Source organism: Zootoca vivipara, chromosome 5, assembly GCF_965207765.1.
Source record: "Zootoca vivipara chromosome 5, rZooViv2.hap1.1, whole genome shotgun sequence".
Lineage (NCBI taxonomy): Eukaryota > Metazoa > Chordata > Lepidosauria > Squamata > Lacertidae > Zootoca > Zootoca vivipara.
The window spans coordinates 91,196,459-91,221,061 of NC_142588.1; the positions used below are offsets into that span (position 1 = coordinate 91,196,459).

Below are 24,603 nucleotides of genomic sequence, written 5' to 3' on the forward strand. Positions count from 1 at the left end.
TTAAATTTTTTAACTTTTTTAATGGTGGTGTGCCTCGTGATTTTTTTCATGGAACAAGTGTGCCTTGGCCCAAAAAAGGTTGAGAAACACTGCTCTAGGAGATTAATGTGTCAGGAATCCCAAAGGGGTTGTTGGTGAATGGAGGACGAAGGGGCGCAGCTCCTAGTACTTCCATATATTATTATGCCTTGAAGCGAGGAATAGCACAGAGTTTATAAGGATGAGGATGTGTTGCAGCCCCTAGTATAGGCTCTTGATTGAGTTCTTTAACTCCTTCTGGCAGCTGGAAGCTGAATGTTCTCAGCAGGCTGGTCAGGAAGATGAAGATTTCGATCTTTGCCAGCTGCATTCCCACACATACACGAGACCCTGAAGAGGAGACATGGGAAAGTCAGCAACTGAGTAATAATTTACTTTTCAGTGTCAATTACTTCACAGCTATAAAACATGCTATATAAAACTTTGGAGAACTAGACATTGTTGGGAAAGTGAAATAATCAATAGGTTGATTAATAATAATAATAATAATAATAATAATAATAATAATAATAATTTGTTATTTATACCCCGCCCATCTGGCTGGGTTTCCCCAGCCACTCTGGGCAGCTTCCAACCGAATATTAAAAACATGATATACCATTAAACATTAAAAACTTCCCTAAACAGTGCTGCCTTCAGATGTCTCTTAAAAGTATTATAGTTGCTTATTTCCTTGACATCTGCTGGGAGGGCGTTCCACAGGGCAGGCATCACTACCAAGAAGACCCTCTGCCTGGTTCTCTGTAACCTCACTTCTCACAGTGAGGGAACCGCCAGAAGGCCCTTGGAGGTGGACCTCAGTGTCCGGGCTGAATGATGGGGGTGGAGATGCTCCTTCAGGTATACTGGGCTGAGACCCTTAGGGCTTTAAAGGTAAGCACCAACACTTTGAATTGTGCTTGGAAATGGACTGGGAGCCAATGTAGGTCTTTCAGGACCAGTGTTATATGGTCTCGGCAGCCACTCCCAGTCACCAGTCTAGCTGCCGCATTCTGGATTAATTGCAGTTTCTGAGTCACCTTCAAAGGTAACCCCACGTAGAGCACATTGCTGTAGTCCAAGTGGGAGATAACTAGAGCATGCACCACTCTGGCGAGACAGTCTGCGGGCAGGTAGGGGGTCTCAGCCTGCATACCAGATGGAGCTGGTAGACAGCTGCCCTGGACACAGAATTGACTGACGCCTCCATGGACAGCTGTGAGTCCAAAATGACTCCCAGGCTGCACACCTGGTCCTTCAGTGGCACAGTTACCCCATTCAGGACCAGGGAGTCCTCCACACCTGCCCCCTGTCCTCCAAGAACAGTACTTCTGTCTTGTCAGGATTCAGCCTCAATCTGTTAGCCGCCATCCATCCTTCAACTGCTAATTCCTCGCCTGGCGAGTGCCAACATTGAACAGTTCATTATGAAAGACGAGTTTTGGTCAATACTGTGGAAATTGTCCAGATCAGCAATAGTGGGGAAGAACTGAAAGGGTTGGGAAGGCAGGGAGCAGAGCCTGGTTTCTATGCCTCCTGTGCCAACATGCTTAAGTATGTTTAACACATAAAAGGGTTAAGACTGTAAAGTAAGTTGTCCTGCCAGACTTCCTTCACCTTAGGAATAACTGGTAATCAGGCCTATTGCTCTCCTCCAGCCCATCTGAGAAGCTAAGTGTGTAAAGAGGTCTGAGCTGGTTGCTCCAAGCTCAGACCGCATGGCAGCCAAGGAATTCTCCTTTCTATACACCTATTTTTGCCTTGACAACCAACAAGAAGAACTTGTTAAATAATACTGTATAATCGTTTTTAAAAAATGACTGGTTCATCTTTAATTTATAACATAATCATCAACAATTGAATCGGCATAATTCTTTGTATTAAAAATTCAACAGGAGCCTGTAAGTTAGCAGTGAGGATGTCTGCTGAATACTTGGCAGGCGGAATATTTTACGGCATGAAACAGACAACAATGCCTGGCTCCTGACACAGGGGGTGCAAAATGATTCCTTTGTTCTTTGAAAATTGAAACCTGAACATACACCAGCCTCCTTTACAGTTCAGAGTGCAAGAAGTAAGGAAGTGGGATAGTTTAACTGCAGACTCGGTTCTAACTATAGTTTCATAGCAGGCTAAATTACATTCCATGAAAAAGAGGTGGGGTAGCTTTAGCCCTGTCACCTGAAAAGAAGTTGGATGGCATCCAGCAGTGACGTGTGACAGGGAGCAACAGCACCCTGGTGCTGGCAGTGTTACCTCTCTCAGGGACAGGGCAATGGGGTGGCAAGTGTGAAGACGTCCAGATTGCCAGTGATGGGGGCCCCATAAGGGTTTGGGTACCTGTGAGTCCAAAATCAGCCACCCACATATTCCCTAAATTATCATAGAATCATAGAGTTGGAAGAGACCACAAGGGTCATCCAGTTCAACCCCCTGCCAAGCAGGAAACACCATCAAAGCATTCTTGACATATGCCTGTCAAGCCTCTGCTTAAAGACCTCCAAAGAAGGAGACTCCACCACACTCCTTGGTAGCAAATTCCACTGCCGAACAGCTCTTACTGTCAGGAAGTTCTTCCTAATGTTTAGGTGGAATCTTCTTTCTTGTAGTTTGAATCCATTGCTCCGTGTCTGCTTCTCTGGAGCAGCAGAAAACAATCTTTCTCCCTCATCCATATGACATCCTTTCATATATTTGAACATGGCTATCATATCACCCCTTAACCTTCTCTTCTCCAGGCTAAACATACCCAGCTCCCTAAGCCGTTCCTCATAAGGCATCGTTTCCAGGCCTTTGACCATTTTGGTTGCCCTCCTCTGGACACGTTCCAGTTTGTCAGTATCCTTCTTGAACTGTGGTGCCCAGAACTGGACACAACAGCCTTGCCCCATCCTGCTGACCAGCAGTGCCACTCCTGCCAAAGGGATATTGCATCCATTCTGCCCTACTCTCTTGCTGATGGTGATGTCATTTCCTGGAAGCAAACCAATAAGCATGCCTATAGACCACAACTCAGCTTGGACTTTTGCATTCACCTGCACCAAATGGCAGATATTCCTCTCTAGCCAAATATTGTCCATTCTTGGCCAAGAATTGATTTGGGTTGAACTCTGCAGGAGTCTCCCATTGTGTCGGATCAAGAAGAACAGAGCGCAGATCAGGAATAATAGCAGTCCCCTGAAAGGAGAAACAATTGAATCAGAATGCATTCAGATCAACACATTCCAGGATTCTCCCTCACTCTCCCAGGACTAATCTTTGCAGAGTTCAAATTGAATTGAAACTCAGAGCTTTTTTGGTGGGGGGACAGGTGGGTATTTAATAGTGGCCATATTCATCCTCAACATTTTTCTGTTTTAAAAAATATTTCTATACAAGCAGAAACGCAGCAGGGCCTCCCCCAACACCTGTTTCAAAAAGGCCTTGCTGAGACCTTTGGCCATTACATGCTCCTCTGAGGTGCCACATGGCCCAAGGAATAGCGCTAGTGAAACATGTCTGCAGATGGAACTCCTGTTTTAGACTATCACAGGAAGTTCCTGCATGGCTGGAGGCATCTCTGAATATGCAACCTCCTCATAGACTCTTGGGATACAGGCGTGCAGTTGTATCACTCTTCATTACCTTGGGAAAGAGAAAACCACGTATCTTCACATCCTTTGTACATTGCCTAGGAACCCCGAAAAGCAAGGCATATTTAAAGCGCTGTATTTCATGAATCACAGCATTGGTGTAGGGCAGTTTCTTCTTATCTTGATAGCAGATTGTGTGAGAAGAACCTAAAGCATCTTCCATCTCCTTGTGGACTTTATCTGAAGAAAATTATGGAAACAGAAGGTTTATTTTGAATATTGAATTTATTTCCCATGAATGAGCCCCAGTTTCTTACATTCATAGAAACTGGATATAAAGTCAAGTGTATTAAAGCATCTGTGTGGAATGAGAATGCTATTTTTATTAACTAAAGGAGAGAGAGAGAGAGAGAGAGAGAGAGGAAGAAGGAGTTATGAACTTTAAGCTGTTCATGCACTTTGTAAAGAAGAATGAATCTGCCAATACAAAGGACAGAACATGATATGTATTATTCTGGCTGATTAAAGGTGGGGAACGCACCAAGGATAAAGTTTTAAATCTTCACAGATATAAACTTTATTCTCCCCCCAGTACTTGGCATGGACAGTGTTAAAGGGCTAGAGCGGTAGCCAGAAGATCAAATGGAAAACAGAAAATCCAAAGTTTGTTTTGTTTAAAGGGAACTGCATAACAAGGAAGATTAGGAGCCTCACCAATTGTTGGGGTGGATCTACCACACAGGGTGGAGGGACCACTATAAATAAGTCAGTAATTAAATTGTTATAACAAAAGAAAAGAAAAACGCTATGTAAAAATTGCATAGAAATTTCTTTTTGTCTCTGGCGCCATCTGGTGTTGCATATTTATAATGCATTCAAAACTTTTCTGTCTAATGTAGCTGAGTTATTGGCAGTGGTGTAGGGAGGGGGCGCACCGCTCCAGGTACCATCCTGTAGGGGGTGAGTTTTGGTGTGGGGGGGCCACCGGGGGGCCCACCCCCACGACTCCCAAGCCAATGCCGGCACGAGCGGCGAGCGGCAAAGCATCGGCAAGCACCATCTCCCTGCCTGCATCCCCGGCTAATAGGAGAGGAAAATACAAATAGGAGAGGAAAATATATATTCCCCCACAATGCAGTTTTAGCAGTTTCTGTTGTGCCTCTAGGCTCATCCTCTCTGCTTTTTTTTTTTAAGCACCAGCCACTTGTCTTCTGGAACACGCTGCACTCCCTTCATCACTGAGTTGCCCTTTTGCGTTAATTCTCTAGTTCTGTGATGGCATGTGTGCATGTGACAAGAAGAACATTCTACATGTTTCCATGCTACATTCACACATTATGCTTCCTGCTGTTTCATTCATGCATGCCTTTCAAATTAAGATTGAATGGAGCTTTTTTCCATTGCCAGATGAGAACGACACTCTCCAGAAAGTTTTTCACTGTGACTCCAGAAACCCTTTATGGATAGTGGATTTGGCCCCTTTTGGATCTGATGTGATATATAGATTGCTGAGAGAGAGAAAAGACGGCAGTCCAGGGCTCCTGTCCTTCGCTCTGAGCATGGGCAAAGCCGGGGGGCAGTGCCCCCCCTAGATACACAAAAATCATTTTAAAGCCAGTAGCACATGTGAAAAGGATCTAGACGTCTTGGTGGGTCACAAATTCAACATGAGTCAACAGTACGATGCAGCAGCAAAAATGGCCAATGCTATTCTAGGCTACATCAGTGTTGTTGTTCTTGTTGTTGTTAACTGAGTTTATATACCGCCCTGTTGTCTTTGTCCATAGAGTTTTCTTGGCAGGGATACTGGAGTGGCTTGCCAGTTCCTTCTCCAGATGGATCACATTTAGTCAAAACTCTCCACTATGACCTGTCCATCTTGGGTGGCCCTGCATGGCATAGCTCATAGCTTCTCTGAGTTATTCAAGCCCCTTCGCCACGACAAGGCATTGATCCATGAAGGGGACCATAGAGAGCTGGACCATAAAGAAGGCTGATCGCCAAAGAATCGATGCTTTTGAATTATGGTGCTGGAGGAGACTCTTGAGAGTCCCATGGACTGCAAGAAGATCAAACCTATCCATTCTGAAGGAAATCAGCCCTGAGTGCTCACTGGAAGGACAGATCGTGAAGCTGAGGCTCCAATACTTTGGCCACCTCATGAGAAGAGAAGAATCCCTGGAAAAGACCCTGATGTTGGGAAAGATTGAGGGCACTAGGAGAAGGGGACAACAGAGCATGAGATGGTTGGACAGTGTTCTTGAAGCTACGAACATGAGTTTGACCAAACTGTGGGAGGCAGTGGAAGACAGGAGTGCCTGACGTGCTCTGGTCCATGGGGTCACGAAGAGTCGGACACGACTAGACGACTAAACAATAACAACAACAATATACCGCCCTATACCTGCGTGTCTCAGGGTAGTTCACGGAATAAGAAGTATAAGGAAGTCATAGTCCACTGTCCTACTCTCTTCTGCTTTGGTAAGACCACACTTGGAGTCCTGTGTCCAGTTCTGGGCACCCCAGTTTTAAAAGGAAATTGACAAATAATAATGCATTCAATACTTTTCTGTCTAATGTAGCTGAGTCCTTGGTATGGCATGAGAATGTTCTCTCAGCATCCAAAACATTCAGAGAGAAAGGAAGAAGTAACTCTGAATTTCATGTTGTTGATACATTATAAAAACTGAATATGCTTCATCATAAAGAAGAATGAATCTGGTAACATGAAGGACAGAAGAGGATAAGAATGGTCCTAGCTGAATATTGGGAGGGGAATGTATTAAGGATAACATTTTAAAGTTCCACAGGTATAAGGTTCACTCTTCCTCCAGTACTTAGTAGGGATAGTGTTAAGGGGGCCAGAGCAGTAGCAGGAAGATCCTGTCTGGGAAAATGGATATTTGCAAGCTTGCTTTCTTTTCTTTTTTTTGCTGAAAGGAACAGCATAACAAGGAAGACAAGGAGTCTTCATGAATGATTCTGTGGATTGTGAAGTTTGAAGAGAATGCTAGTGTTAAAGAAGATTATATAATTACCATTCAGAGTGTTGAGAACGCGTAAAGGTAAAGGGACCCCTGACCATTAGGTCCAGTCGTGACCGACTCTGGGGTTGCGCGCTCATCTCGCATTATTGGCCGAGGGAGCCGGTGTTCAGCTTCCAGGTCATGTGGCCAGCATGACAAAGCTGCTTCTGGCAAACCAGAGCAGCACACGGAAACGCCGTTTACCTTCCCGCTGTAGCGATCCCTATTTATCTACTTGCACTTTGACGTGCTTTCGAACTGCTAGGTTGGCAGGAGCTGGGACCGAGCAACGGGAGCTCACCCCGTCACAGGGATTCGAACATAGCTGCCAAGTTTTCGCTTTTCTCGCGAGGAAGCCTATTCAGCATAAGGGAAAATCCCTGTAAAAAAGGGATAACTTGGCAGCTATGGATTCGAACTGCCGACCTTCTGATCAGCAAGCCCTAAGCTCTGTGGTTTAACCCACAGCGCCACCTGCGTCCCTTTTTGAGAACGCATAAAGGAAGATAAATAAATTGTATTGAAGGAAATACGATTTGAAACTATGATTGATGATTATATGGTTAGATAAAGGAAGAATAACTCTCCTTAAATAACTGGGAAAATGTTATAGTTAAATGAAAATCTAAGTAGGAAATGAAATATGCACAGCCAGTGGAAACTGAGGAAAGGATTGAAAATTAACAGAAATGAAGAAAAAGTATGTTATTGTTTCTTTTCTCTCATTCCTTTGCTGCTAACATCTTGAACAGGGAGTGGGTGAGAATCCACTTTTACATTTGTTGTAAATACAAATTAATTTTCTGTCAATTTCTTAATTTTTTTTAAAAATCAATAAAAATTAATTGGCACAAGAATTGCAGTCCACTCTAGAGATCAAAAGAAACCCTCGCTCCCATTGCACAGGGCTCCATCTCTCACCTTGGATATCTGGATGACTTGCCAGGAGGAGAAGTGCCCATTTCAGAGAACTGGTGGTTGTCTCTGTCCCTGCTACAAAGAGGTCAGAAATACACTGAGCCAAGTTTTCTTCATCATAGGTGGACTCTGGGTCGTTTTTGCTCTGGTTTTAAAAACGGGGTGACATTTCATTGACATGCATTACAATCTGTCCTTCAGCACTTATTATTTTATCTTACTCCCTCTGCTCCTATTAGCAAACCACCAACACATGCTTCATGAGGGGTGGGGTGCCCTCTTACACTGCCTGGGGTGAAATAGGAAGGTGCCGCCTCCACTGCCCTTCTGTCACTGCCACTGCCACCTCCCTTACTTTGGTCACACAGCAGTGCCCACAATGTGGCAACAACAACAGTGAGGTGAGTGAGATCTTGCAAACTTTTGGTGAGATCTTGCAGGAAGCTGCCACCACTCCACTTCTCCACTAGCGGCTGGCTAGGCAACACACCCACAGGGATGCCTCCTGTTGGCATTCCACTGCCCAAGGCAGCTACCTCTGCCTGCCTCATCATGGGTGGGCCAGCCCTGTGCTTCGTAGCTGGTTGTGACAAGAGATCCATGCACACATTCCTGTGTACACAGCAGTAGCTGCTGGTGCTGCATTTGAGGATCTGTGGGTTGGGGTAATAAGCCAACACTGGCAGGTGAAGAGGTATCCAATAGACTCTCTCTGGGAGCAGATATTCAAAATGTGCATTAAAGGTAAAGGTACAGGGACCCCAGACCATTAGGTCTAGTCGCGGACAACTCTGGGGTTGCGGCGCTCATCTCACTTTATTGGCCGAGGGAGCTGGCGTACAGCTTCCGGGTCATGTGGCCAGCATGACTAAGCCGCTTCTGGCGAACCAGAGCAGCGCACGGAAATGGTGTTTACCTTCCCGCTGTGCGGTACCTATTTATCTACATGCACTTTGATGTGCTTTCGAACTGCTAGGTTGGCAGGAGCTGGGACCGAGCAAAGAGAGCTCCCTCCGTTGCGGGGATTCACATTACTTACCACTAAATATATTTAACCATTCTTTAGTCACCACAGAGTGTTCAAAAATTGTTCAAAGAAGGCAAGATGAAAATATATTTTGACCTGTCTAGTGAAGGAATAAATGAGGCAGTAGTTTGAAGTCATATTTAGTTTAGGAACATTTTCTTTAGGATTTGTTTGTTCCCCTGCTGATGAAAGTGAGGAGTGATTTTTCCCTTTTGCTTTGCATTGTAATGTGTAATGAAACATCTGCCACCATCCACTTGGTGAGTTGGCCATTCATACTATTTGGTCATCCTTACTGTTTGGGCACCATGGGCAACATTTCAGTGGTGAGCATGTTCCCATGAGGAATAACAGGGGTTTTCAAACGTTCTTGCCCACTGCGCTGTTGGATCCATCTCCAGTGCCCACATCCCTAATAAAAAACATTATTCAGAATAGTGGTTTGCACAACTCACTAAGAAAATAATAACCCAATAAATTTGGGGGAAAGTAAATCAATGTCATTTTCAACTGAGATTCAGGAAAAAAATATTGGTGTCCTTGGAAGAGCTTAGTATTCACTTATAACAGGGAATATAATGATTCCTTGTATGAGCGTCATTCGGCTTCAAAGCAGATACTTACTTTCTCTATCTGAAGCAGATAGAAATCAATGACATCCTGTGGCTCATGCAGAGACTGATTCTCCTTATGCTTCTTTATCTCCTCCTTTGCAAATGAAAGCACCATCTCTGTGTAGGACAAGGCCTTCTTGTGGGGCCCTGGGAGATGTTTCATGAGCCACGGGAAAAGTTCATACAGCTAAAGGAAAGATAGCAATAATGCTGCCATTACCATGAGGAAGCTTGGCCATACAGTTCATGAGTCATTTAATTTGGAATTTGCTGCCAAGGAGTGTGGTGGAGTCTCCTTCTTTGGAGGTCTTTAAGCAGAGGCTTGACATGCATATGTCAAGAATGCTTTGATGGTGTTTCCTGCTTGGCAGGGGGTTGGACTGGATGGCACTTGTGGTCTCTTCTAGCTCTATGATTCTATGATTCTCATTTGAATTAGTATTTAAAACATGGCCCGGATTATTCTTCAGAGCTAGCACATTAGTTTGAGTCTCACTGAGAAGAAGGTAGGTGTCTGCAGCTTCTCCTGAATCCCACAGTGACTGGTTCTGGGAAATATCTCTTGCCAAATATGTGAAAGAAAACTAGGGGTCAAAGTATTTTTCTAGCTCCCAGGCTTCATTCCAAAACGGGGCACAATCCCAGGTCATTTGTTGGGAGGGGGGCTGGAGAATACGGATGGGGAGACATTTCATAGAATCATAGAATCATAGAGTTGGAAGAGACCACAAGGGCCATCCAGTCCAACCCCCTGCCAAGCAGGAAACACCATCAAAGCATTCTTGACATATGCCTGTCAAGCCTCTGCTTAAAGACCTCCAAAGAAGGAGACTCCACCACACTCCTTGGCAGCAAATTCCACATTTAAAACTGAATTTGCCTAATTTGCAAATTGAAACACAGCCATCCTTTGAAATGTGCAGTTCTCCAAATCTCGCAATGCAGTTTTTAAATTTATCTTTCTTTCTTTTATTTTATTTTATTTATTAAATTCCCCAGTTCCCCAGTCAAGTAATGCCCATCTCTTCCTTCAAAAAATTAAACCTTTAAGAAGGGAGCGTTTCCTATTTCCTAGTTTTCTCATTAAAGATAAATTACAGTGGTACCTCTGGTTAAGAACTTAATTCGTTCTGGAGGCATAGCTGCCAAGTATCCCGTTTTCCCCGGGAAATCCCTGTTTTTCCAGCTGTTCCTGGCTGAAAAAACAGATTTTTTTGTTTTTTCCCGGTTTATTCTGGCGCAACGGCCATTTTGGAACTGGGCGGAGCATGCTCAGAAGCGACTTTTGATGCTGCTCTGCCCAGTTCCAAAATGGCTGCAGTGCGACTTCTGGCACGGTGGCCATTTTGGAACTGGGCAAAGCAGCAACAAAAGTCACTTCTGAGCATGCTCCACCCAGTTCCAAAATGGCGGCAGCGCTACTTCCGGTCTGCTATTTCTGGCCCGGTCCCTTATTTCTCTGACAGCAACTTGGCAGGTATGTCTGGAGGTCCATTCTTAACCTGAAACTGTTCTTAACCTGAGGTACTACTTTAGCTAATGGGGCCTCCCGCTGCTGCCACACGATTTCTGTTCTCATCCTGAAGCAAATTTCTTAACCCGAGGTACTATTTCTGGGTCAGCGGAGTCAGTAACCTGAAGCATCTGTAACCTGAAGCGTCTGTAACCCGAGGTACCACTGTACTTACATTTTCTGAATATACCTCTGTAGCAAACACTTTGGAGGTTGGGTGTTTTCCGTTGCCTTTCCTTAGAAGAACTTTGTTCCCAATAACAAAGAATATTAAATAATACAAATACATATCCTGGGTTTGCATCATGGCAATTCGAGGTGAGAGGGTGGAGAAAAGAGCCGATCGCCATATAAATAAATGCTAGCCAAGAGATCTCAGAGTAATGAGAAGGAGGAGGCAAGGAAGAGGCAGGAGAGAGAGAAGGGGGAGGCAATCGCTAATTCATTTCTGCATACCGAGGTTTGAAGGGGACATTTCAAGAAGAAGAATGTGGTGAATTTGACAAGGCTCTGGGTGAAATTGATCAGGAGGAGGAAGGCAAAGCATGCCTCTCAACACAGTTCCGCTTGAGATTTTGTTTGGCAGGTAAAAAAATCTTATTTTAACAGAAGCTGGTGAGGGAGGGATGTGGAGCACAGCAGGGTGGGAAGGAGAAGTGTTAAAGTTTGCCTTTTGGTGGCTCCTTGCAGCCAGCAGAAGAAAATGGGACAGAGAAACACATTATAGTAAAGAAAGAGAAAGGAAAGAGGGGAAATCATCTGATGCCTTGCCTTCTCACGGCTCCAACATCATGAGGGAGCCTGTCATAGTAGCATCTGGTCATGTCCAGGGCAACAGGCTGCATGGCTCTGCCCACGCTATGCCATAGTGTAATTCCCTTCCTGAGAGAATAATTTTGTTGATGACTTGTTCTGAAGGCCATTGTCCCATTTCTATCCTGTCTTTCCTCCCAAGAGTCCCAATTGGTGGACATAGCCTCATTACTCTCTCTTTTATATTCATGGTAAGAAATTGATTAGGCTGTTAAAATAGCCCTTATCTCAGATTAGATTTAAACCTAGTCTCACTTCTCCAACACTCTATCCTCTATCATAATGGATTCCAGAATGCTGAGTGGGGAATATAAGGTCCCCGGGAGACCTCTCTGAATCAGCAGGAATGAAAACGACTACTCACAGCATGAACGATGCTTCCTAGAAATTTTAGGGAAAAATCCATGGCTTCTATCAGCTTCTGGAACCTTTCATCTTCAAGATCAAACCGATGCCCAAAAGCCAGAGCACATATCACGTTGGAGACTGAATTAGCGATGGGCATGGAGGGGTCTAGTGGTTGACCTGCAAAATAAAGTTATACTAATGTGAGTTCAGCTGCTCCTGTTCATACTGAGAGTGGGATTTCATGGTGGCCAAGAGAAACTGCTGGGATCTCCATTTGGAACAAAGAAAAACATATCACATTCCTTTCTAAAATGGACAGAGGTAGTACACAAATATATCTTCATATGCCAGCTCAGCACCATCACCCTTCATCACATACCCTTTGAACGTGCAAAAACCTCCACGAGTTGATGGGCCTCCTCTGCTATTTGGTGCTCCATGCCTTTCTTCCCCAGCCCCAGCTTCCGCATAGTAACTATTCCAAACCGTCTCTGTTGCCTCCAGGTGTGACCATTTGATAATGCAATACCTATGAAAAATCAGTGAGAAATTCTTCCTTACAGAAATTAATGTTACAATTAAGTTACCAGCCAAGAAGAAACTTTGTTTACTGAAGTTCATGCCCTGGAATGTGCAAGCTATTCAGTATCTCCGAGGCAAACAATTTCAAGACGATGCAAAGTCTGTCTCAGTGTATTTCGCAGGTATCCCTGCAATATAGGCCAGCACTGTTTGCTTCACACAATGCCTAACAGAATCTCACTTTCTATTTCCTGTTGTCATTCAGAAATTCATTTGTTATTCACCCAAACGTTTTGGCTGGATAATAGAACAGAAATCAGGTGGTCCCAGAAGTTCCTGCGTAAAATGAGAGATTTCTGGACAGCTCTGCCAATTTCTGCCATAAAGACTGAACCTGCAGATATCACATGAGTTTTCTCATAACAGTAAACACCTGCTGTTATTTTCAGTCACAACCCCAATTAAGCTAAGTTTTCCACACTGTTTTTAAAGATATAATTTGGCTGATGTGTGATGTATTTTTCTACTGGCCAAGCCAGAATGGTATTTTATTGAGGATGTATTCTGCAGCATATTCTTGACATGACAGTAGTACATTGATGGTCAATTTATTCTGCTTTGTTAGTTCTGTGATGCTTCCTGAATGCTACCACATTATTACTCTGTGGGGAAGCTATAAAATAGTGAAAGCAGGGCAATACTGTACAATACTGTACAAATGTAAAGTTTGTGCATTTGAGGTTTTCATCAGGAAGTTAAGCGATATGGCTGAATAGAAATTAGCCAGTATGACAACCTCAAATTCTTTGCAGGCACAATTGAAAATGGAGTTGGGTATAACCGCCTTGAAAGTATTGAGCACAAATCATTATGAATGGTCAATACAAAGTTTACTGGAGGGCACCTAAGCTAGCTTGCCATATGTTGGGTTAAAAGTCTGATCAGAAGTCGGCAAATGTGTCCTCTTTTTTGCTCTTCCAAATATGGCAACCCTAGCCTCTTAATAAGATGGTGTCTGCAGAAGACCATCACCTGTGGAGTATGGTGATTGATGATATATAAAGGGAATGAGATGGTCTTACAGGTATCTTGATCCCAAGTTGTATAGGCCTTTCTACACCAAAACCACCTCCTTGAACTTATCCCAGTAGCTAATTGGCAGCCAGTGGAATTTTTTCAACAGTGGCTAAAATGTTGGCTATATCCTGCCCACATGAACAATTGATCCACTGCATTTTTCACCCCAACTAACCTCAAGGGCAGCCCCAAATACAGCACATTGCAGTAATCCAGCCTGGAGGTTGCCACACATGGATGACAGTAAGGCTCTGCTGGTCCAGAAATTACCTTAGCTATCTTACTAGCCAAAGCTGCCTTGCCTGATGAAGGTGGTAGACGGCCTTGAGATCATCTGGGCCTCGAGCAACAAAGATGGATCCAGGAGGACCTCTAGACTATGAGCCGGTTCTCTCTGGCGAAGTACAGCCCTATCCATAGCAGGCAAGTGATCAATTATCTAGAGAACCACCCACCTAACATGCCTCCATTTCCACCAGGATTCAGACTCACTTTATTGGTCCTCATTTAACCCACCACCTTATCCAGCCCATCCAGGGCTTGCATGGGTTTGCCCGATTCAGATGTTACAGAGTAATAGAGCTGAACGTCATCAGTGTGTTGACGACATCTTGCCCCAAATCTGCTAATCACTGCTGCCAAAGGCTTCATGTAGAAGTTAAACAGCATTGGGGACCAAATGGTACCCTGTGAGAAACCAGAGCATAACCGCCAAGGGGTTGAAATACCATCACCCAGTTCTATTCTATGAAACTGACCTGGAGAGAGGATCAGAACCACTGTGCAAAATAGAATCATAGAATCATAGAATCATAGAATCATAGAGTTGGAAGAGACCACGAGGGCCATCCAGTCCAACCCCCTGCCAAGCAGGAAACACAATCAAAGCATTCTTGACATATGGTTGTCAAGCCTCTGCTTAAAGACCCCCAAAGAAGGAGACTCCACCACACTCCTTGGTAGCAAATTCCACTGCCGAACAGCTCTTACTGTCAGGAAGTTCTTCCTAATGTTTAGGTGGAATCTTCTTTCTTGAAGTTTTAATCCATTGCTCCGTGTCCGCTTCTCTGGAGCAACAGAAAACAATCCTTCTCCTTCCTCCATATGACATCCTTTCATATATTTGAAGGAAGGAGAAGGATTGTTTTCTGTTGCTCCAGAGAAGCGGACACGGAGCAGTGGATTAAAACTTCAAGAAAGAAGATTCCACCTAAACATTAGGAAGAACTTCCTGACAGTAAGAGCTGTTCGGCAGTATTGCCAGTGAGAATTGCCAGTGAGCAGCCTCTCTGTTCCGAGGAGGTGGCTAAGAGTGAACTGGGTGCCAAGCTGGCACCAACAATGTCTCCTTCATTAAGGACATGGAGATGCCAGGGATGAACACACCTTGCAAGCCCAACCCATTTGAAGGAGTGCCCACTTGCTTCCCATTCCTTGGACTCCAGTCACCCACCTCAATCTTCAAAAGGAAGTGGGGGGGGGGACTTACCACTAGTTGGATCAACATCTTAGCAGTGTTTCCCAACCTTGTGCCTCCAGCTGTTTTTGGACTACAACTCCCATCATCCCTAGCTAGCAAGACCAGTGGTCAGGAATGATGGGAATTGTAGTCCGAAAACAGCTGGAGGCACAAGGTTGGGAAACACTGATCTTAGCTAGCATTTAGCTGTGTGTCTATTACCTCTTATTATACTTGTTACACCTTGTAAGCTGTGCCTTGGCAATGTACTGATCTGATGTAGACATCAAAGCCATCAGCAGAAAGAGCGGAGAGTTCAAGCAACTGGAAACAAGCTTCTACCTGCAGTTCAATCTAACCACAGTGCAGTACAATTCTGACTTCCATAAAGCACTTGTTAGAGTAGACTAATGGAAATTAATAGACCCACATTAGCCATGCCCATTAATTTCAGTGGGTCTTCTCTGATAAGAACTGGCACTGCATAGAACCCCTTTCCTGTTGAGTACAACATTAATAGAAAACCTTTGTTCTCTTTTTCCAGACAGCCACTTAAATGTTTTCTTCGGGGAAAGTACCAGCAGAATTTCTCGTTCTTCACTACTTACCCTTTCCTTTTGCTATATCCATAAGGAAAGGAGTCTGTGGTCGATCGTCGAATTCTTCAGAGTGGTCAATGAGCACTTCTTTCACTGCTTGGAATCCAGACAGTATTATGAAGGGTTGATATCCTGCCCAAATGGTGTAAATGTTTCCATACTGCTTTGCCATCTACCATTTGGGTCAAAAGAGAGAAGAGGAATACTATGTTCAGATAGTTATTTCAACTTAATATGTGAGCTTCAGCCTTCCTCACCTCTGCAGGATCTCACTATGTTCTCTTCTCTTGCCATCATCTCCTTTTCTTTCTTTCTTTCTTTCTTTCTTTCTTTCTTTCTTTCTTTCCTTCCTTCCTTCATTCCAACCCCTTTGTTTTACTCCCTCCTGCCTGTGTTTTCCCTGCATGGGATCAGAGCAGCAGAGAGGCACTTCATAGTCTCCAGCCATCTGGTGACAGGCAAGTAGATGAGCCAGTCATTGCCAGAGGCTTCTTCATCATCATCATCATCATCATCATCATCATCATCATCATAAAAACATTTTCTGCAGGGATGTGGAAACTGTAGCCCACCAGATGCTGTAAAGCTGCAACTCCCATCATCCCTGACCATTGGCCATACTGGTTGGGGCAGGTGGGCATTGTAGTCTGGAGCACATCAGGTTGGTATAAGCTTGGCTAGAGCACTGGGTCAGGTTTATGACCCACGGTGGGTCACAGCAGCAGAGGCGTAGCAAGGTAAGGTCGTACCTGATGTGGAATTTCTTTTGTCACCCACACATTGAAATTTTTAGGGAAATTTAGGCAGGGTAGTCCAAAGTTGTTGAGCCACTATACAAATATGTGGTGAGGAAATAAAAAGAGGATGGAATTAAGTGGTAAGGAATTAAGAAATACATGTCTGAGTAATTTGGCTTATAAATGTATTAAACACTAGCCCAAAAGTAGAAAACGCAGGATGTACCGACTATTGAAGAGTGGCAGACAAAAATGATGGACTATGCTGAACTGGCAAAGTTGACCTGTGAGATCCGAAACCAGGGAGAGACAAAGTTCCAGAGAGAATGGAGTAAATTCATTGATTATATGGAGAAAAACTGTACAAGTTTAAAGACACTTGCAGGACTGAAATTAATCCTACGAAATTGAACTGAGTTTGCAAAAAACTGCGAGATAAGAGTAAAATAACAAAGCCGTATGGAGGGAGGGAGGGAGGGAAGTCACAGCTCGGCGGAGCAAAAGGAGATTAGATGAGAAATATATGGTGGAATTAATAAGTTTTATTTTTCTGTATGTTTGTGTGTATGTGTGTTTTGTTTAATTGGAAAATTGAATAAAAATTATTATTATTGTGTGTGTGTGTGTGTGTGTATTAAACAAACAAACAAAATAAAATAAAATATTGTCTCATGTCTTTCCTGGCTACATATGAGCTACAAAAGTCCCATGGCTTTCCTGGGAATGATCTCCTGCTACACTGCCAGGTGAACTTGTTGTCCATTAATCTGTTAGAAGAGGAGAAGTGCATAGCATTCTAGGCCATGTTGCATCATACATGGAAAGAGTGGGAGGACAAACTCCAGAGTATATTGCAATAAACTATTTCATTAGCTCAGCTGCTTGTTTTGTGCAGTGTCTTTCAGAGATAAGTGTCCTTCATCTGGCAGATACAAACAACACACATAATAATATAGAAACTAATATGAAAGTATTGCAAACATGCACTGGATTATGGAGAAAGCTAAAGAGTTCCAGAAAAACATCTACTTCTGCTTCATTGACTACGCAGAAGCATTTGATTGTGTCGACCACAGCAAACCATAGCTGCCAAGTTATCCCTTTTTTTAAGGGATTTTCCATTATGCTGAATAGGCTTCCTCACGAGAAAAGGGAAAACTTGGCAGCTATGCAGCAAACTATGGCAAGTTCTTAAAGGAATGGGAGTGCCTGATCATCTCATCTGTCTCCTGAGAAATCTCTATGTGGGACAAGAAGCTACAGTTAGAACTGGACATGGAATAACTGATTGGTTCAAAATTGGGAAAGGAGTATGACAAGGCTGTATATTGTCTCCCTGCTTATTTAACTTATATGCAGGATTCATCATGCGAAAGGCTGGGCTGGGTGAATCCCAAACTGGAATTAAGATTGCCAGAAGAAATATCAACAACCTCAGATATGCAGATGACACAACCTTGATGGCAGAAAGTGAGGAAGAATTAAAGAACCTTTTAATGAAGATGAAATCCTGTGCATCCTTCCTGTCTCAGTGCCATTAGTCTCACAGCTGCAGCTGGTGCTTTGAAATGACTCTCTGATGCTGATTTCACAGAACTGACCTTTTGCTCTTGCTGGGAGTGTTACCTGGAGATTAGCATTTACTGCAGAGATGCAATTTGCTATATTAGTCTTTGAATGGCTTTTTTTTAAGTGTTTGCATTTCCAATGAACAAGATGAAGACTTTTTCAGGCTTAACAGCTGGAATAGCATATGCAGGTCTGTATCTGTTGAAGTGTTGCCATGAATGCAGAGTAATCTTTGTGCTCACTCTTTTAAAAATGCATTTTCTTATGTGTTTGTGGTCAGTGCTGTGGGTTTTTATATATATATATAATGTTCATATACACCAGAAGTGATGGCTCTAGAAGATTTGAAAGAAGGGAGGTAAAGATTTTTCATGTTAATTCTCTGATTGGTTATAAACATACGCTGAGGAAGCACATAACATGTAACAGTATACTCAGTGGTGTACGAAGAGGGGGGCGGAGGGGGCGGATCACCCCAGGTGCCACCATGGGGGGGTGACAAGATGGGCCGCTGCCTCCCCCCAGCTGTGGAGCGGTCAGTATGGGTGCCGCTCGTGGCATCGGTACGAGCTGCAACTCGCGCACGGCGTCCATGCGCCCCTCGGCGTATCGTCCCAGGTGACAGAGAGGGTTTTCCGCAACTGAGTATACAACAACTTATCTTTTCAATTGTGGTATAGAAAAAATAGATGTGGTTGGCTTTTGCTGCCCAACTCCCCAAGGGACTGAGTCCCCTAAATCTATGATGGGTAAGAGATGAATGGATGGAGGCAGGATGCCGTGAAAGCAAGGCAGGTATTTATTTTTTTCATTGCAACAGAGTTCCCTCCACTCCTTGTAAGGAGACAAGATTGACCAGAACCAAAAAGAAACATCTCTTTTAAGGATTTGCGTTTTGGCATGCAGAAGGAGGACATGCCCTCTACACAGTCAGAAATTACATTACACACAAGGTGGGGTTACTGTGGCTCAGACAAGCCAAAATGTGATATTCCTGAGTATTTAGCAAGTTTTACATAGTTCCAGACACAGTTTACACAAAACATTAGCATTTGATAAGACAATGTGGATGCCCGTCAGACATTCCTCAATGCAGAGCACCTGGGCAAACAATGACAATTAATACAAAGGAGGTTCATTGATATAGGAGAGGAATCCCTTCAGGAACTTCTCTTGACTGCTATCTGCCTAAGTGTTCTCAAGAAATATTGAGATTCTTTAGGAGAGCCAAGACGGCTTTGGGATTGCTCTCCTGTACTATTTTAGACATGTGGTTTATATACTTACGTATGTGTGTTTAGCTTGTGCAATTATCAACATTTATTCTATATTTTAGACTTTAGAATTCCTATAACAATTGGTAATTCTTGAATGCAGATTTTCAACTTTTGTATGGTTTTATACTAACACCCTTGCATGTAACATAGCAGCAGTGCCTGGAATAAACAAATTCAGATTACCTAGTTCACTGATTTTATTCAAAAATAAATGAATTGTTTATTTTGTATAATTTTTCATTTATTAAATTTTTATTTAGCCACTTTTTCTTGACCTTACTACACATGAAAATAGTTTATAAACATTCTGTGTGACCTGAATATGAATGACGTTTCTCTCGCAATGGAACCTTGGGTGATTTTTAATTAAATCCAGTTTCAGTAAATGTAGGGGTTTCATCACACTTTATTCTGTGCTTGATTGTAGCCATGATATTTCCTGTTTTAATCCTTACTATTCTTTAAGCTTAAATATCACAATTGTTAAGGGAAATAGGTAAAAGAATTGTTCATATTAGACTGAGTTAGAAATAAGTACCTTAATTAAAGTATCATCATGAAGCTTCACCCCAATCCGCCACAGGCCTCCAATGAGAGGAAGCTGGAGAGGTCCAGGAGGATAGTGCCTGTTTGACCAGAGTTGTTTCAGGAAGCGCAGAATCAGAAGAACCACCAGCAGAACTATTAAAAATGACCCTATTTCCATCTTTCCCTTGCTTTCTCTTTCACCTTGATACTTTTTGGGATTCCTGGTTAGGTTCAGCTCTCTTTCTCTAAGGAGTTTTTGCTTTCCTCAGAGAAATCAACATGTCTCTCTTTATATACTCTCTTATTAAAAAGAAATAAGCGACAAGTGTTCTGACATCATATCCAAGTAGCCTTGGAATGTGATCCCAAGTCATGTGCCACAGTCAAACACTTTAATCATTCTTACATGTGTGACTCAGATGAAAGGAAGTCTGATTAATTGTTGTTGTTTAGTTGTTTACTCATGTCCGACTCTTCGTGACCCCAGGGACCAGAGCACGCCAGGCATTCCTGTCTTCCACTGTCTCCCGCAGTTTGGTCAGACTCATGTTGGTGGCTTCGAGAACACTGTCCAACCATCTCGTCCTCTTTATTCCCCTTCTCCTTGTGCCCTCCATCTTTCCCAACATCAGGGTCTTTTCCAGGGAGTCTTCTCTCCTCATCAGGTCGCCAAAGTATTGGAGCCTCAGCTTCACGATCTGTCCTTCCAGTGAGCACTCAGGGCTGATTTCCTTCAGAATGGATAGTTTGATCTTCTTGCAGTCCATGGGACTCTCAAGAGTCTCCTCCAGCACCATAATCAATTCTTCTGCGATCAGCCTTCTTTGTGGTCCAGCTCTCACTTCCATACATCACTACTGGGAAAACCATAGCTTTAACTATATGGACCTTTGTCGGCAAGGTGATGTCTCTGCTTTTTAAGATGCTGTCTAGGTTGGACTTCCGGTCTGTCGCCACCTCCTTTCGGCAGGGCTTGCCTCAAGCTCTGAGGCAGCCTGGCTCCGTGAGGGGGGGGGAGAGCCACAAGGGTGACACGGCCCCCTGAAAGAGCCCCAGATTGTGCATTCTGGGGACGAAGAGCTCAGCAGTGCTCCATTTGCGGCCCCTTTACCTCCTGGTAAGTTCGAGAAGAGCCCCGGAGAGAGTAGAGCCAGGCGACACAGGAGCCATTTTGAGCGTCATTTTTACCCTCACGGGGTGAAGCTCTGAGCCGGCGGAGGAGAGTGGTGGATTCTTCCTTTAAAGTAAGGATTTGATTATTTGGTAAAGCCTGTGGAAAAAACTTTGATTTGAAAAGAAGAATTGGAGACAGGGGGCAATTTAAAAAGGAAGTTGATTGCCACCCTCAGAGACAGCAAAGCAGTCAATTAGCTCTTAGCTGTCAAAAGGGACGGAAACCTTCAATTTATCAAGAAGTGGACTTAAGAGCTCCTCTGTAGCAGGCACAGGGGAGAGGTTTGATTTAAATTGGATTGCCTGCAAAATAGTGACATTGGCAAAATAAAGTCCCTCTAAAAGCTAGACCTGGGTCCCTGGATGGTTCAGTGAAAGTATTTGGATTTATTAAAGAATTGGAATTTTATATTGACTAGTGGAAATTATTGATTTGGATTTGGGGATTTTGTGGAATATGTATAAAAAATGGAAGAAGAGTGCACCCAGTTCAGCCTAAAAATGGCGAATTTTGTGTTGGAATTTGATCCCTGCCATTTGCGGTCGCTTAACTCATTGGATGTGTATGAAATTTGAGATGCAGGAGAAGGACGTAGCCACAGCAACAGCACAAGACCTTGTTTTGCAAAAGATTTTCTCAGTGCTTACAGATATCAAACAGGAACTAAAGGAAAACAAATAACAGCTGCAAGAGATCAACAGACTATGGAGAGATAGAGACATTATAGAAAATGGAAATGAGGAAGGATTGAACTCGAAAAACAATGAAGAAATGCAAGATGAATTAATACAAATTCTGGAAGAAGAGGAATATGAAGAACACAATACCCCACAAGTGGCAGATGTGGGGCAGGACATAGATATACTTCAAGGAGACCTCAAAAAAGAGACAGTGGTCACTGCTGAACTCCCAGTGAGAGGCGGGGTTCAGGGGGAACACTGGGAAAGGGGGGGGGAGAAATGGTTTCGTGATATAGAGCAAAAAGAGAGTGCAAAGGAAGAGGGGAAGGATTGGGCAATAGGTGCAGCAAGAAAGGGGCGGCAGAAGCTGTGGAAAGAATATAGGTGTTGGATGTGGGAAAGGGTGGGAGTAGGATGATTATGTAAATATTATTTTTAATGGATGGATATGTATGGTTTGAATTGGGTACGACAAATGGAATTCAGTGAATTGTCCGGGAGATTCGGTTTCAGAAGTAGGGGGGATGAGTTTAAATAAAATAATTAAAAGGAAGGAGGATAGATTATTTAAGAATCAAAATATATTACATTCCTGGTAAAAAATAATAAGTTAAGAGAAGAAATATTAGATATAAGAATGATAAGTTAGAATTGGATTAAGTTGAGGATTTGGAAGAGTAGAAAATGAACAAATAAATATATGATTATATGTGTAAAGTCGTAAATTTAAATGGATGTATTGAAATAATGTGAAAACTGCTTTAATGATAATAATTAGGGAACCCGGGGGGGGGGGAGTTGGGGAAGTCCAATTTTTTTTTATAATGGTTAGAATCAAGAGAATTTTTTTCTGCTCGTGTTTTTCTTTTTTCTTTTTTATATTTTTTGTCTTTTTTATATTTTCTTCTTTTTTTCTTTATTGGATGTAAATGTATAAAATTTGCCTATGATGTGTTTTTTTGTTATTAATGGGAAATGAATAAAAATTATTTTTTTTAAAAAAAAAGATGCTGTCTAGGTTTGTCATTGCTTTTCTCCCAAGAAGCAGGCATTTTTTAATTTCGTGACTGCTGTCACCATCTGCAGTGATCAGGCCCGGCTCTAGGGGTAGTCTCGGTGGCGCAGGGCGCTGGGCTGGCAGGAGGACGCTGCGCGGCAAAGCCGTGTGGAAGCCATGCTGTGCGCTGCGCCCACCTACCAGGGCAGGGTAGCCAGAGCGATCTCCGCGCCACGGCGCCACGGCGCCACGGCGCCCGACCGGCTTGAGACGGCCCTGGCAGTGATCATGGAACCCAAGAAAGTAAAATCTCTCACTGCCTCCATTTCTTCCCCTTCTATTTGCCAGGAGGTGGTGGGACCAGTGGCCATGATCTTAGTTTTTTTTGTTGTTGTTGTTGAGCTTCAGACCATATTTTGTGCTCTCCTCTTTCACTCTCATTAAAAGGTTCTTTAATTCCTCCTCCTTTTCTGTCATCAAGGTTGTGTCATCAGCATATCTGAGGTTGTTGATATTTCTTCCGGCAATCTTAATTCCGGTTTGGGATTCATCCAGTCCAGACTTTCACATGAAGAATTCTGCATATAAATTAAATAAGTAGGGAGACAATATACAGTGGTACCTCAGTTTAAGTACACAATTGGTTCCGGAAGTCTGTACTTAACCTGAAGCGTACTTAACCTGAAGCGAATTTTCCCATTGAAAGGAAAGTGGATTAATCCATTCCAGACGGGTCTGCGGAGTACTTAAACTGAAAGCACTCAAACCGAAACGTACTTAAACCGAGGTATGGCTGTACAGCCTTGTCGTACTCCTTTCCCAATTTTGAACCAATCAGTTATTCCATATCCAGTTCTAACTGTAGCTTCTTGTCCCACATAGAGATTTCTCAGGAGACAGGTGAGGTGATCAGGCACTCCCATTTCTTTAAGAACTTGCCATAGTTTGCTGTGGTCGACACAGTCAAATGCTTTTGCGTAGTCAATGAAGCAGAAGTAGACGTTTTTCTGGAACTCTCTAGCTTTCTCCATAATCCAGAGCATGTTTGCAATTTGGTCTCTGGTTCCTCTGCCCCTTCGAAATCCAACTTGCACTTCTGGGAGTTCTTGGTCCACATACTGCTTAAGCCTGCCTTGTAGAATTTTAAGCATAACCTTGCTAGCGTGTGAAATGAGCGCATTTGTGTGGTCGTTGGAGCATTCTTTGGCACTGCCCTTCTTTGGGATTGGGATGTAGATGTCAGGTAAAGGCCTACTTACGAGTAGGACCCTGGCAGAGACATGTGCCCGGCTGGCATGTTCTCCCTCTCCTGGGCAATGGTTCAGGAACTTCATAAGCATTCTCCAGCCTGAACATCACAGCGACTGGTGCCAGAAGACACCAGCACACTTTAGGGATCCGCAGAGGTTGCACAGTAGTGTAACAGAACTCAGTACCACAGCATGTTTGCTAATCTACTTTATTTACATATAAACACACACGGAGCTCTTCATCATGGCTCCCTCTCTCTAGCTTCACAGACAGCAAAGAGAAAGAACAAAGGAACAACAGTTCCACTTAGGAACACAATAAGACAAACATCCTGTCTACGTCACTTCCCACTCTGTGGAATGAAAACACATACAGTCATATGACAGACAACAATCCTATGACTGCAGACGGGGAATGAATCTCTCAACACCCCCCCCCCCGATTTATGCACTGTGCTGCAGTCCACCTTTGGAACTACCAGCAACTTGATTGGCCTTGGGCCTTACCATCGTGCACTTCTGACTAGTCTTGGCGTCATAGCCTTTTTGACTATCAGGAAGTTACACAGTTGGCTTTGTTGGGACTTAAACCCTAGCCACGTTCCTCTCTCAGGAAACAATGTTGGCACACATGGCCTCTGGACGTGGTCCAGTTTCCTTCTTCAGGGAAATGGTGTCTACCCTTACAGCCTATGGGCGTAGTTTACCGTCTCTTGAGGACAAACTCTGTACCCTTCTCTGGACCGCGAGATTTAAGACTTGTGTCGAGCCACTAACCACAGGTAAATCTGCAACAGCGTGTTAGTGTTAGTAAACTCTTGAGCATACAGTACTTGGTGGACTTTTCACCCTTTGTAGCTCTTTTTGAGTTGCGCACCTGGCACA

At 43.5% G+C, this 24,603-nt stretch overlaps 1 protein-coding gene across 1 annotated transcript; it reads right to left on the bottom strand.

The window, feature by feature from the left end:
* On the bottom strand, positions 1-20,126 carry LOC118093816 (cytochrome P450 2J5). The gene is made up of 9 exons (XM_060274302.2): positions 19,628-20,126; positions 15,516-15,678; positions 12,229-12,378; positions 11,866-12,026; positions 9,186-9,362; positions 7,538-7,679; positions 3,643-3,830; positions 3,054-3,195; positions 1-369 (listed from the first exon to the last, which is right to left on the bottom strand). Exons 1-9 carry the CDS (start codon positions 19,793-19,795, stop codon positions 182-184), a joined length of 1,479 nt encoding a protein of 492 aa, XP_060130285.2. The 5' UTR covers positions 19,796-20,126; the 3' UTR covers positions 1-181.
* Between the last annotated feature and the right edge of the window lie 4,477 nt (positions 20,127-24,603).

Excerpts from the sequence above, each read along its gene's own strand:
- LOC118093816 (XM_060274302.2), bottom strand. The coding sequence starts at position 19,795 with ATGGAAATAGGGTCATTTTTAATAGTTCTGCTGGTGGTTCTTCTGATT. Across the intron at positions 12,379-15,515 it reads GGATATAGCAAAAGGAAAGG|GTATTGCATTATCAAATGGT; the intron begins GTAAGTAGTGAA and ends GATTTTTCATAG. Across the intron at positions 3,196-3,642 it reads GTGGTTTTCTCTTTCCCAAG|GGGACTGCTATTATTCCTGA; the intron begins GTAATGAAGAGT and ends TTCTCCTTTCAG.